Genomic DNA, 15,096 nt, shown 5'->3' with positions numbered 1-15,096 from the left:
CAACATCGATGTACTGTGGAGACCTCACACCCCACGTGTTGAGCAATTCGGCGGTACGTCCACCCGGCCTCCCGCATGCCCACTATACGCCCTCGCTCAAAGTCCGTCAACTGCACATACGGTTCACGTACACGCTGTCGCGGCATGCTACCAGTGTTAAAGACTGCGATGGAGCTCCGTATGCCACGGCAAACTGGCTGACACTGACGGCGGCGGTGCACAAATGCTGCGCAGCTAGCGCCATTCGACGGCCAACACCGCGGTTCCTGGTGTGTCCGCTGTGCCGAGCGTGTGATCATTGCTTGTACAGCCCTCTCGCAGTGTCCGGAGCAAGTATGGTGGGTCTGACACACCGGTGTCAATGTGTTCTTTTTTCCATTTCCAGGAGTGTACAACCCATTTCCTCTTCTTGATAATTATTCTCACTATGAGAGATGTATGTGAAAGGAAGTTATACATTTATACAAGTGTTTTACAGTTGTACTCGCAGAATATCTCTCTCTTCCGCCACAGTTTTTTGCCATTATTGCTCCGTCTAGTACAATGGAGGTTATACTCATATGTCGTAGCACATAACCTATCATCTTTTCATTTTGACAGTGTTCCCCATGCATTCTTAACCAATTGCTCACAAACCTGCTCATTTCTTATCAGTCCACCTAATTTTCAACATTCTTCTGTAGCGACACATCTCAAACGCTTCGATCCTTTTTTGTTCTAATGTTGCCATTGTCTATGATGCTGAGCTCCCAATGTACATTTTCAGAAATTTCTTCATAAGACTAAATCCTATGTTTGATGCAAGTGGGTTTCTCTTGTCCAGAAGTCCTCCCTTTGCCTATGCTGGTCTATATTTTGTGTCCTTGCTTCGTCTGTTATGGGTAGTTTTGCTTCCAAGGTAACAAGTTCCAACTTCGTCTACTCCAAGATCACTAATTTTGACGTTCTCATTTCAGCTACATGTTATACTTTTCTCTTTTTCCAGTTTGCTCTCGATCCATATTTTGTACTCGTTAAACTGTTCATTCCATCCAAAGAATGGAGAAGGCACGTCATCAGCGAATCTTATCATCGATATCCTTTCATCATGAATTTTAATTCCACTCTTCAAACTTTATTTTTTCCCGTCATTGTTTTATCGATCAATGGATTGAACAGTAGAGTAAAATTACTACACCTCTTTCTTACACTATTTTTAATCGGAGCACGTGCTTCTTGATCATCAATTATTATGACTCCTCCTTGTTTCTTGTACATACTTCACTTCTCTCCCCATAGCTTACTCATATTTTTCGTCATCTTGCACAGTTTTACATTGTCGAACGCTTTCTCTAGGTCGAGGAATGAGCGTTTCGTCATTCTTCTTCAGCCTTGATTCCGATATCAACCGCAACGTTTAGACTGCTTGTCTGGTCACTTTACCTTTCCTAAAGCTGCTCTGATCGTCATTTAACAGATCCACAATTTTCTTTGCCATTCTTCTGTATACCGTTCTCGTCAGCAGCTTGGATGTGCGAGCTGTTAAACTGATTGTTCAATAGTTTTCGCACTTGCTCGCCATAGCTATACACGGATTTGTGTTGATAGCATTTCCTCGAAAATGTGATGGTACGTCACCCATCTCATAGATATTACATACTAGCTTGAATATTTGTTTATTTGTCACTTCCCACAATAATTTTGGAGACTCCAGTGGAATATAATCTATCCTCTGTGCCTTATCTGATCTCAGAGCTCTTTTAAATTCTGACTGTAATACCGGGTCGCCTGTGTCATCCATATCGAATCCAATTTCCCCTTTTATCACTTCATGAGACACGTCCTCTTCCTCACATAGGCCTTAAATGGTATTTGCACTACACACTCACTCTTCTGATTCTAACGGTGGAATCACCTTTGTACTCCTAATCTTACACCGTTGCATTCAGTTTCACCGAAGGTTCTTTTGACTTTCATATACTTATACTGTTTCGGTCCTGCCTTCGATCATTTTATTTTCCATTTCTTCACATCTACCTTGCAGCCATTTCGGACTGGCTGACCCCATTTGCTATTTAGTTTATTCGTAAGTAATTTATAATGCTTTATTCCTGTCTTTCCTTGGCCATTTCTGTATCTCCTTCTTCCGTCAATCAGTTTAAGTATGTTTTCTGTTTCAGAAGGTTTCTTCCCAGTTACCTTCTTTGTAACTATGTTTGTTGTCCAAATTCTGTGATTTACGTTTTTAGAGAGGTCCACTACTCTTCAACTGAACTGTCTACTCCGGTGTTCCTTCTTGCAGTCTCCACATCCTTAGCGAACTTTAAGCTCGTCTCGACATTTCTCACTACTACGGTATCGCACTTCCTTTCACACTGATTTTTTTTCTGACGATTGCTCCCTCCTGCGTATATCTCGCGAAGAGACCATGAGGATAAAATCAGAGAGATTAGAGCCCACACAGAGGCTACCGACAATCCTTCTTTCCACGAACAATACGAGACTGGAATAGAAGGGAGAACCGATAGAGGTACTCAAGGTACCCTCCGCCACACACCGTCAGGTGGCTTGCGGAGTATGGATGTAGATGTAGATTCCCTTAAACTTCAGTCTACTCTTAATCGTTACTAATCTGAGTCTATATCCGCTGCTGGATAGACCCTTACATTCCAATATCTGATTCCGAAGTCTCTGTCTGAACATCACGTGATCGAGCTCGAACTTTCTCGTGTCTACACGTCTTATATCTCCCCCTCCTGTGATTCCTGAACAGAGTATTCGGTATTACGAGTTGAAATTCATTGCGGAACTCCGCCTTTCTCCTCTGCCAAGCCCATTACATTCCAAAGTCCTATCTTCTAATCCCCCCTCGTACAACAATCATATTTTCATCTCCTATTACTTACTGAATTATCCGTTCAGTATCCCAATACAATCCTCTGTCTGATTATCCGATGCTTGGGGCGTTAGCTTGTACACCGGAACTATGATAGTCAGCCTTGGTTTACTGGCGAACCTGATGCGAACAACAGTATCACTGAACCGTTCATGTCCTACTTTCCAATTCATAACGAATCCTACTCCCGTTATATCACTTTCAGCTGCTGTTGATATTATCCCGTATTAGTCTGATCAGAAATCTTTATCTTCTTTCCATTTCACTTCACTCACTCCCACAGTATCTGGACTGAACTTTTGCATTTCACTTTTCTGACCTTCTAGCTTTCTTACCACGTTTAACCTTCTGATATTCCATGGTCCGACTCGTAGAATGTTAACCCGTCGTTGGTTATTCAATCTTTTTCTCATGGTTACCTCCCCCTTGGCAGCGCACTCCCGGAAATCCGAATACGAGATTGATCAGGAATTTTTTCCCACAGCAGAGATTATCATCACACTTCTTCTATTATATGAATCATGTCCTGTGTATACACAGTATGTGTATTTAATGCAGTGGTTTCCCTTTCCTTCTGCTTCGTGCCGTTGATCATTGCCGACTCATTCGCATTTTAGGGGCAGTTTTCCACGTCAAGGCTAAGAGACTGCACTGAAGCTCTATCCGCACCTTCGCCCTGACAAGGCTTTTGGCAGAACGAGGGTGACTTCTTACGCCAGGTGTCCTTAGCCACGATTGATGACGATATCTATTCAAAATTCAAGCAGTGGCTGCGTTAGAACCCGATATCCAAGGACATGTTGGTTCGTAATCAAAGATGCTACCCGTAGATTACTGAAAACATTTGTATCTAACAGTTATGTATGTGAACCATCTTGCCTTAGGGAACTATGTTTCTCCTTGTGCCTCGTCTCATCTCGCGAAGCGTCCCTGTAGTGACGCTCCGAAACATTTCCGCTTCACTTTAGCGAAATTTGCCATTGGTTTTGTAACCTTCAACCACATGGAACCCAGATATCCCAGTTGGCGTGGTAACGTCTGGAATTCGTGTTGGCCACTTCATTGGCGCTGCAGATGTTGCAGACACATGCCCAAACGAGAGCGACGTTTACCGTTAAGCATCTCGCCTGAAAATCAAAGTGTTCTGTACTTCATCCTACTGTAACCACAAAATATCATCCGTGGCAGCCTTGTTATCGTGCTCAGGAGTTTTTCAATTTCAAATGAAAATTTCTGTTCATTTACCCTTCAAAAAAGTGTTGTCGAGACATGTGTCGTGATAATATCCTGGGCCATATAACACGATGTGGGTTCCTTTCCAACTCTTGCACATAACAGTGGTTTTCCTTAGGCTAGAAAACGGTATTCCTCCTGTGCGAACTGCGATATGTAGCACATTTATTAGAAAAGTAGTGACTCGCCCCACCTTTGCATGGGTAGCATTTTCTAAAGCTGGACGCACTGCAAATATTAACTGATGACCATCCAAAATGCAACACCATGAAGGAAACATCCAATTCGGATGCAATTTGTGTCACGATTAGCATTTCAGTGCATGTTCATATCACGGGCGCCAGTAGCTCCACCTGCAAGCGCTGTATAAACGGGGAACAGTGTGGACGTACCGGAATTGATCTTTCGCACGGCTGTTTTGTGTCAGCAGCTTCAGTATGCCTCGTAGAAGGCTGTGAGGTTTCGTAGTTCGACCGAGGAACAATAGTTGCCTGTATGGATTGTGGAGTATCCTTCAGAGAAATCGGTGACCACGTCGGACGGAACCGAACAACTGTGATGCAGATCTGCAATCGCTGGTCGCAGGAGGAACGGCGGACCGACGGGACCGGCTGCACCAACCTCGCTGCACCGCTACACGTGGTGGCAGGCTTACTGTGCACATGGCTGTGATGGATCGCTCTGCCACATCACCAACCGTATCAGAAGAAATTCAGTCTGTTGCGCAAGAAGTAGTGTGCGCGCGTACTATACGACGTTGTTTGCAGGAGAGTGGACTACTGTCCGCAAGGCATCCATTAGTGCGTTTACCACTGAGTCAACGGCACAGGCATTCGATCCGGCAATGATGCGGTGAACGACAGGCATTCACAACCGAATGTGGCGACATCGTTTTTACCGGTGAATTCTGGTTCTGCCAGCACCACCACAGTGGTCGCATTACTGTCTGGAGGCACCGCGGCGAGAGACTGTTGCCTCATCCACCGCCAAACTGGTCCTGCACCTGATACTATGGTTTGGGATGGTACTGCATTAAATTCCTGCACCCCCCAACTACGCCCTGCTGTTACACAGCCAGTCACAGTTACATCTCTCAAGTGCTGGAGCCTGCTGTCCTCCAATACCTTCGGGGCTGGCTGATGGCCACATTGCAACAGGATAATGACCGACCACATCTGGAATGCTGTGTTCGAGACTTCGTCTCACCCATCGGATTGCATAGCAGGCTTGGCCTCCTTGTACTTACAATCTCTCTCCTTTGGAAACGTCTCGTCCGTGATTGCGGAAAGCCTGGCCGGGGATACATCACTAGTTGCTACACCAGATCAACTTTGGCAATATGTGTGAAGTATCGTGGGCAGCTTCAACAACACATTCGGAGCCTGTTTCATTCATTACCTAGGCGTGTAGTAGCCGTTAGAGCAAGCAATGGCAACAGATCAATACTGACTTCATCATCTTCCTCACATCAGATGAGGCCGTATTTTCAATCATGTGATCTTTGCACAACGTGTCATCTCCCAAATAAATTTCGCTGCGATATCTCCGGCCCTTCTTGGAGTTGCATTTTGGATGGCCAGCATTGTATTCGGAAACTGTCCTCTTCCAGTGAAAATCCTACATTAGTTTTTCAGATTAGCATTCACATACGGACAGAAACAAGCGGTAGGGGACTTTAACGTATAACCTAAACCCTTCCATTTTCAGATCTTTTTTCATGGAAGCCACGCCTTGTGGCCACCGTGCTTGACATTCATCTGCTCCTTTGGAAACTCATCTCATTGGAGACAGTTCAGTTGATTAAGGGACGATGGCAGGTACTTCCTGTCTTTGACGCAGCACGAAAATACACGAAGTTTCTCTCTGCCACGCAGGGTTTCTTTGCTAGGTAGATCATTGCAAATGCTCTGATCCCCTCTGTAATAGAATTTCCCAACCTGTGAGCTACACAGTGTGTGTAGCCGCCACCAATCGCTGCGTTGCAATCTATCTGTGTCGACATTGGATTCGCAGCGCAAACAATACAACACTGGAACAAAACAACACAAACTGACAACACTGCTATTTGTCAGCTTCAGAGCAGGAGCAATACCTATTCATTTCCTCAATTGTACGAAGTCAAGTGGGTTACGGGGACTCCTCGGATACGCTGTAGATGAAGCAGAGGTATGTGGTATTCACTCCATCAATCTCAGATATCTGTTTTTCTGAATACGTTATTTATATTTCCGTTTCGTCTTACATCGTTGTGAGCGATTACTCCTTGATATTTGTTGATTATGACCTACCCTATTCTATTCATTGATCATCTATGATTTAGATAAACGACACCCAACTGTGCTGTCCGGAGGAAAATTCGAATGCAGATACCACCAGTATACGAGCATCACCAACACTTGTTTGTTGTGATTGTTTTTCAGATGAGGAGTGGCAGCTGGAAGACAGAAGCAACGCTACGCTCTACGTGGACACTGGCTGCGTGCAGCTGTTGGTGAATGCCCTGGACCATCCCACGTGCCCACTGGAAGACCTGCCACCAGAGAGGATCGAGCAGCGTGATCAGTGCCGTGTGCAACTTTGGGACGACATGGTGCAGAGGTCACCCCACATACCTGTGACCAGCTACCTGGCTTACACGCAGAGGACAAACGTCAACCTCTGCCTCTTGGCCTGGATGACTGTCAACTCACACAGCATTTGTCAGGACGTCCCCTTTAGTATGACGCAGTCCGTACAAGATGCTCGCTGCTATTTCGATAGCCCTGACGACCAGTCGTGTCTGCAGTCGAACGATACAGATGCCATCTGCTCTGTTTTCAGAGCTCTTCTGTTGCTGAAATGTCGCGATTTTTCCTCACATAAGCCTCTAGAGGTGTGTGCCGTCAAACTTTACTCAGATGGATCGTACTCTACAGTGTTCAATGCAACTTGGGGAGAAGGTATCTACAAACAGTATGGAAAGCCAACACAAAGAGCCCTGAAATACAAATACGGTTTAAACAGCGCCACGTTGAAATACAAGGATTTTAAAATTGACAACTTAAAACCATTAGAAATCTCATTTATAACACTAAATATTCTTTTCCGCTTATTGACTGCAGGGGTATATATGTACCTTCCCCAGTTACGTAATTTACCTGGAAAGATATTCTTGTCCTTTCAGATCACGGGTATAGTCCAGATCCTGTGCTCCGAGGTCGTGTATCGTATGGTAGGCGTCCCTGACTTATCGACAGCAGTGCTGATCGATAGCGCCCTCACACTTTTAAGTTGTTTCTGGCTAAACTCATTCTGCTACCAAATGTTCGCATGCATTCGTTATCTCAGACTCCCTAACGACCTGCTACGTGCTGAAGCAAGCCAGATATTCCGTCGTCAGGCGCTGTATGCAGTAATAGCCTGGAGTACTGTATGTGCAGCATGTATTGCTTTCGAAAAGACAAGCAAACATTACCTGATGTACAGTCGGATATTATTCCTGCTGGGTATTACACTGTCGATATCTTTCAATTTGATTTGTCTCGGACTGCTGGGATACATGTACCTATGTACTCGGAATTCCATGAAGCAACTCAAAATTTTTAGTGGCGCTAAATTTGCTTCAAAGAAACAACTTCTTTTTATGTCAGTGAAGGCTGTAATCTTAAGTGGAGTAGGAATAATCATTCGAATTGGGTTCCACCAGGCACAGGGTATAGCTCAGTTTGTGTACTACGTACATATCGCTACAATGGTGCAGGGACCAGTGCTATTCGTTTGCTTCGTTTGTAACGAAACAACACTCCCTCTTTTCAAGAACATGATACTGTCGTGGTGGGACCCAGACATCGTCTGTCACGGACGAGAGCTCTGTTCCGCAGAGGAAAGAAATCTGGCAAGGACCCTCAATGAACAGACTTTGGCTGCAGAATACTCGTTGTAATCTTCATAAGGATCCTTTTAACGGACTACATTCATTGTAGACCATAATAACGTCTGTGACTAGTTATAAAAATAGAATCTACTTCATGAGATTACATTAACTGCGGCCGATATCGCACAGTCAGTACTTCAGCTTACTAATTTGTACTTTGTTTATAATTGTGTGCTTGTTTGTACATGTTAGTCTATTTATACGCATTCTAATACAGTGAGATTAAATAATTACTTACTAATTTCCATGAAAATAAGAGAAAAGTTCTTGCCCTACTTCCTCTGCCCAATCATATAATGAAGCATTAAAAGGAGTATAAAATTTAAATAACGCCACCTTTTTTATGTCTAACATTTGTCAGAGGTGAAAATAATGCGAGAACTTCCTGTTCACTATACGTTACTGTAACCACTGTTCTATAAAGTTGAGGCAAAGCAGTGAACTCTTACAATTCATTTACAAGAATCTTTTTCCTTTCGCATGATCATTCGAAACTTTTGACAGATATCAGTATTTATCTGATGTTTAAAACTGCATAGCCACTTTGTACGTAAATAATTGCAGAGTCGTGCCACTATTTGTATCTCACACCACGTGGAATAATGCGGTATTGGATCTGGGACTGGTGCAAGGTATCACTTTTTTCTGGAACTTTTGAGGGACTATCACTTCTGAAAACGCTTTGAGCACCTGAAGATTGTAATACTGTATCATATTCAACTAATTTCGGACATAATTCGTAGGTGTGCCTTTATTTATCAATATAGCTAGTTAATTTAGATTATTGATAGTATCCGAACTAAGGATAATTTACATAGGTGAGTAGAAGGTGAATTGAGGGATCAGAAGTAAAGGGCTACAAGTGACATACCCCCCAAAAATGAGGTAAGTTCACCTAGAGCATGGTAAGGCAAGTGAAACTGTCATGTCAAAGGGATACAACTGAAATTCCACTCTGTATTGCTCCACGGTGAATGAAAAGAAAACTAGCTACAAGATGTCACGAAAGACTTCCACTCTTGTAAGATTATATTGATCTTTTATGTCGTATGTTATCTAACTATCCTTTTTACGACACGTGACAAGAAGGAAGTGACCTATACAGTGCGAAATATTTTCAGCAATAAGATAGTGCATTACACAGTATTCATTCTTAGTATGTGTCACTATCGTAAGCCACAGAAGGGATAGTGCTCATGTAGCGTTATATATATATTGCTCCAGATAGCAACTGTGTGATAACTGAATTGATAACAACCAATAATGAAGTATTATGGAGAAAAGTTGAATCGAATATCCTTAATTACCAATATTCTGGAATCAAAGAGATACAATATAATACAGACTATTATGAACTGTGATATCAAACTGATCATTTATATTAAATTGTTACTCCAGCATGAGAACAGAAAATGCTACAAAGTATTTTTATGTCTAGTACAAATTAAAAACTTGAAACTCCATTTCGATATCTCGAGAGAATTTTGAATCCCTGTGAACTTTAACTTCAGTCTTCTAGGAACAATAAAAGTGTACTTATACCCCTTTGCTTCTTACCCACTCAATTGTAATTTAAGTAATATGACAGGGGAAATTAAGGGGAGTTGGAACGCCCTATCCCCACAGTGTTAAAGTTACTGACTTGGCTTTCCTGTATTTCAGGAACCACTGTAGCCATTGGCATGAAACTTTTACAGGACATTACACTGTATCTTCAGAGTCCAATGAACTACAATAATTGCATTTCAGCTACTGCTTTCGGAAATGCAATTTTTTAATTACACGGTTAAAATCTTATGTAACTTTTTTGTACGTTATCCTAAATAATTTTAATTAAACGTAACATTATGTTCTTCTTTTGGTTCAGTAGACTCAGAATATATACGTTATTACTTCCTGAAAATTTGAGTAATCTACTCAAAGTCATTTTTTATATTTAGGGAAAAAAGGAAACAGAAAATGTAAACTTGCGGGAACGGCTTCTAAAGTTTGAAAAGACTGTAACTCACTTAGTATGTGCTTAATTTTTTATTTTTAGTCACTCAGAAGCACTCTGCACCATACTGTATATCATCCTCTTGATCTTTTTCCAAGTTTTTCTTCTTTTCTTCTTTCTGGACTCCTTAGTGGCCAACTGTGCTGCATATTCTGCTTTACCAATGCGACCTTGCCCATGGGAAGTCAGTCCATATAAGATTATTGAAAGACCGATTGGGATTTTTAGTCTCACCAAGCAGGCGCTTCTTCAGTAATTCAGAATTTTCCAGGTTTCTGGAAATAGGTTTTATGATATCCATGACTGCTGCTTGAATGGAATATTTATGGCTCTATGAACCGTTTGAGTACTGGGCATTGCTGTAGTTGCACCATGAATCAGTTCCAGGAGGGCAAAGGTGGTGTACTAGTTTTTCATCAGTTGACAGTCCGTGGAAGAAGCTAACCTGCCTGCTTCATTTTCAACAAATCCTCAGTATTATATCTAATGGCTAGCCCATAATACTGATGTAGTTTATCAATCATTTTGTCTGTCACCCTGCCTCTTATGATTTTACCATCAGAAAGTTTCTTGTCTCTCAAACTTTGTTTCAACTTCCTCAACCTGGTGCCCATCCTCACCTGGACATGATCTTTATAACACAGCAGTCTGCATCCTTCTATATAAAAAAATTACCGATTTTATTAGATCTTGAAGTAATGCATGTAAAAATTTTAAGATTTTCAACTGGTGTAGATTATATTTTAAAAAATAAAATAAAATACTCCCCTTGTGAGTTTATAAGTGATATTTACATCATTTTATTCGAAAAATTGCAAATTCTATAATGAGATAAATATACGAAAATGTGAAAAAAAAATTCCCGTTCTAACTCCCCTTAAATCATTGTAAAAGCAGAGAAGCAAGTTGCTGGTTACAACTGAAGGGCAGCAATGTGTGAATGAACCTGTAATGGCGTTTGTTGGGCCGATTAGTGGTTGTGTACCATTATTGATTGATTGCCATTGTTTACTTCATATAGGCTATCAACTGCGCTTATAGTGATTTCAGAGTCATCAAAGTTCAAGTCTCTGTTTGCATTCTTACCAAGAACAACCACTCTTTTAAGCCAGAAATCACAGTTTTTTGCTCGCCCACAGTCATTAACGTAAATTCAACTATTTGTCTATCATGTACTAAATTTTCTAGTCTGTTACACCTGTCTAAAGCAAACGTGATGGCTGTGCACATGCTTGTTAAATTTTGATCAAGACTTCTTATTGTGTTAGAGACCTCTTCATGAATCTGCATTATTCGTTCATCAAGGTCTTGGCATTGAGAGGGAATTGTGTCAGAATACTCGTGCATTCAGGTTTTGTAACACACTATTTCTCTAGGTATTGTTTAGTAACAGCATCATAGCCATTTACAGGGTCTTTTACATCTACGATCCTTCTTCCCTTAAAGTGAACGAAAGTCTTAGCCACCTTAAAATTGTTCTTCAACTCTTTCCGAAACCGTCTGGTTACAAGTCTATCTTTGAGTCTATTGACGCATAAACATCATTGATTTCTGATCTAAATTCTTCAATTGAGTCTCCATCGATGTTAGACTCAAAATTCTTAACGAGTTTGTTTCCATTTAACATGTTTAAAATGTCGTTGAATCCATAATTCATACACAAGAGTTTCAAGACAAACAGGCACAGATGACCACAGACAAATTCATCAAAATTTTGTATTCTCTCGCTGTTGTGATACAACTCATCTTCACCCAACTAACTAGCGAGCTGCTTAGGGATAATCCCACCAAACAAGTTAAAAACGAGCTTTATGTTGTTGTTTTTGTAGTAGCAAATACAGTGTGTGCCAACATGGTTTGAAGTGTTTAAGTTCACTATGCCACATTCAAAATTTTTCTCCTCATTGGGCAGTTCAAAACTGGCTCTGAGCACTATGGGACCTAACATCTGAGGTCATCATTCCCCTAGAACTTATAACTACTTAAACCTAACTAACCTAAGGACATCACACACATCCATGCCCGAGGCAGGATTCCAACCTGCGACCGCAGCGGTCGCGTGGTTCCAGACTGAAGTGCCTATAACCGCTCAACCACGCCAGCCGGCGGCAGTTCATCAATCATGAAAACACCCCGAAAATGATCAATTTTTAGCTGTTTAGCCAGTGTTTCTATGTCAAAATTCGACAGTGGATCATCAATTTTTTTAAACATCTTTTCGATTATTTTTTTTTTGGTTACTTTTGTCCAGCGTTACCTGAAGGACTTCTTCCAGGGTTCTTCTCCATCTCCAAATTGATTGTGTCTTTTCTTTTCGTCCAGCTCTTTATCACCTTTTTTCTTGTTTATGACTGATTTTGCGATTGCTGCAGACCCATCAACAAGTGAGTCAGTTGTTGCGAGATATGGTAAAGCTGCCAGAAATAATAGAAGAAAGGCACCCTCATGCTTCTGTTTTGTTAGGTACTCGACGATTTTTTCACAACTGGTATGGATAGCGTGACGAGCAAACTTCCACCTGCTTCCTTCTCATTGTTCCGCTTTTGGGCATCAGACAAGAATGGCTCAATCGCATATATTTGCTCATTTTTCAACCTCAAATTGATTGATTTTGGCCTTGTCTTACCGCTTGGAAGCAGTGTATAATTAACTGAAAGGCTACCCAGTTATGAAGGTAAAAAAGCGATGAACAAAAATTTTTACAGGCCCCGTCAGTTTCAATCCCCATGCCTAATTTTTGTTTGCCGTACATTATTCCTCAAACTACAGTTGCATCTTTTTCTCCTTATGAAGCATCACTTGCATGCATTCCTTTTTTTGCAGCTAGTTGAAGCTCTTTTCGGCTTATGTCTTTTTTCTAAGTCTCTGTTGTCTCTGTATGCTAGGTCATGTCGTTTGCACGCCTCATCCAATTGATTGATTCCTTCATCTCCTCTAGCTAATCTTTCTTCTAACTTCGTCCCCAGACCACAAAATTTGTAGCTTGGAAGAGGCATTTCGAATGGCAATTTGTTGATGAGAGTGTTTACTAGACTTTTTCCATGTTTTTCACGCGTCCAGAATGTGTGCTGAAGATTGTTCAAAAATCAAGTATGGAATCCCCTTGGGATTGTTGATGATGAAGTCGCTAAATTTGTTCGTCAGCACCTGCGTTATGCCAACTTTTTCGTTGTGAAAATTTTTGTTCCCTGATAGTTCTTCGCCATGGATAACTGCTAATCTGTCGATTAATTGACGAACATCGTTCATCCAAACATGTTCCATCGGTCTCGTTGTGTATTTTTTAACCAAACCGTCGCCAACCATGGTCTGAGAACTGCTTTGACTGTCCGAACTACCACCAGCTCGTTCAAATGACTCGTTGAGATTTGACGCTGAAAAGGCGTGGAATTATTCATCAACGATAATTCTGATTAAGTTATTGTACTTGTTGCCTTTACTCGACTTTATTTTATTGGGGTTGCTCTCGGTGTACACAGCGTTTGAATCGAACAAAATTCTTGCGTAATTCTGCAAGTCGAGAGAATGAAACTTGTCATCAGAATCATTCAAGGTTGTATCATTTTTAGTCAAGAGACTCATTAGGTCACTAGTCCCATCATACTCCTTATCACTTTCAACCTGTCATCATCAAACTTTATCGGCAATTTTCCGACATACTTGGAGGTGCCAACTGGCCTTATTCCAAAGACGTGGTCTTCACTGTGGTTGATAAATTCTAGCATTCTTTCGTTTATGTTGATTCGTTTGACGTCTTTACCTTTCATTTCACTTCGTTCTTCGTCGTCTTTGCTCTTCATTATGCCTCGTTCTTCATCGTCTTTGATCTTCATTTTACGTCGCTCTCCTTGGTATTTTGCTAGCAGATTACATTAGCGTGTAATCTCTCTCTTCGTCATCAGGATGCTTGATTGATGGAATATCGTGAAATTCATCAAAATGGTGTTGTTTTTTTCGACTTCTCTATTCTCTTGAATGGCCTTCAGTACTTTATCACCCAAGCCTTCAATTGCCTCTTTGACTTTTTCAATCAAGTTGGTTCTTTTTTTTTAAAAAAAAAAATTTCATATTCTGTCCTTGGCTACTTCTTCCACTTTTGAACTGTTCGTATATGTCCAGATGTGTGTGAATTCTTAAGGGACCAAACTGCTGAGGTCATCGGTCCCTAAGCCTACACACTGCTTAACCTACCTTAAACTAACTTACGCTAAGTACAACACACGTGTGTGTTCGAGGGAGTACTCGATCCTCTGACGGGGGGCAGCCGCCCGGACCGCGGCAAGACGCCTCAGACCGCGCAGCTACCCCTCGCGGTTTTTGAACTCTTCCTTTAGTTGTGCCTTTACTCCCATATTCTGCCTGGCTTTCTTGACGGCTTCGGGATCGTATGCTTTCAACATGCTCGTCCCTTTAGAGCGCTCGTATTTTGCGAACATTTATTAAAAGAAAAATGTTGGACATCCATCGTTCATCGTTCAACGTTAGCATTCATCGTTCAGTGTTTGCGTTCATCATCATCGTTCAACGTTTGCATTCATCATCGTTCAACACGTGCATTCAACGTTAACGTTTGCATTCATTCATTCAACGTTCGCGTTCATCATTCTACCTTTGCGTTCATCACTCAACGTTCATGTTCATCGTTGATCCTTCATCGTTCATAGTTCATCGTTCAATGTTCAACGCTGATCGTTCATCACTTACGTTCACTGTTCAAAAAATCATTAATATTCTCTCTATACTTGATCTTAACATGTCAATCGTGATGAAACCGTGTTTGTCTCTATGCCAGCATCTACTGCACAGCTCCTTAAAGTCGTTGAACTTCAAGTCACCACCAACTAATTCATGATTGATATGACTCAAACTCCTGTCGTCCTGCCTGAAGGTGTTCAAAAACTTTAGGTTGTCCCGCACTAGCTGTTAGGCATTTTTGAGTATGTCTGGGTGAAATAAAAACAATCTACCCCCTTATGCCTCCCTCTCGTAAAATATTCTCTGGCTATGTCTACATCTACATCTACATTTATACTCCGCAAGACACCCAACGGTGTGTGGCGGAGGGCACTTAACGTGCCA

General features: G+C 41.6%; 1 protein-coding gene across 1 annotated transcript in view; it reads left to right on the top strand.

Moving 5' to 3' along the window:
* LOC124595202 overlaps positions 1 to 8,253 on the top strand; it is a 106,845-nt gene extending 98,592 nt beyond the window's left edge. The window contains exon 7 of the mRNA XM_047133840.1: positions 6,529 to 8,253. Coding sequence (XP_046989796.1) covers positions 6,529 to 8,030 — 1,502 coding nt within the window. The 3' untranslated portion in view covers positions 8,031 to 8,253. The remainder of the gene's footprint in view (positions 1 to 6,528) is intronic.
* The last annotated feature ends 6,843 nt before the right edge of the window (positions 8,254 to 15,096 follow it).

Source organism: Schistocerca americana, chromosome 2, assembly GCF_021461395.2.
Source record: "Schistocerca americana isolate TAMUIC-IGC-003095 chromosome 2, iqSchAmer2.1, whole genome shotgun sequence".
NCBI classification, from domain to species: domain Eukaryota; kingdom Metazoa; phylum Arthropoda; class Insecta; order Orthoptera; family Acrididae; genus Schistocerca; species Schistocerca americana.
Note: the sequence above shows the minus strand (reverse complement) of the source record. Positions and strands in the feature narration are given on the sequence as shown.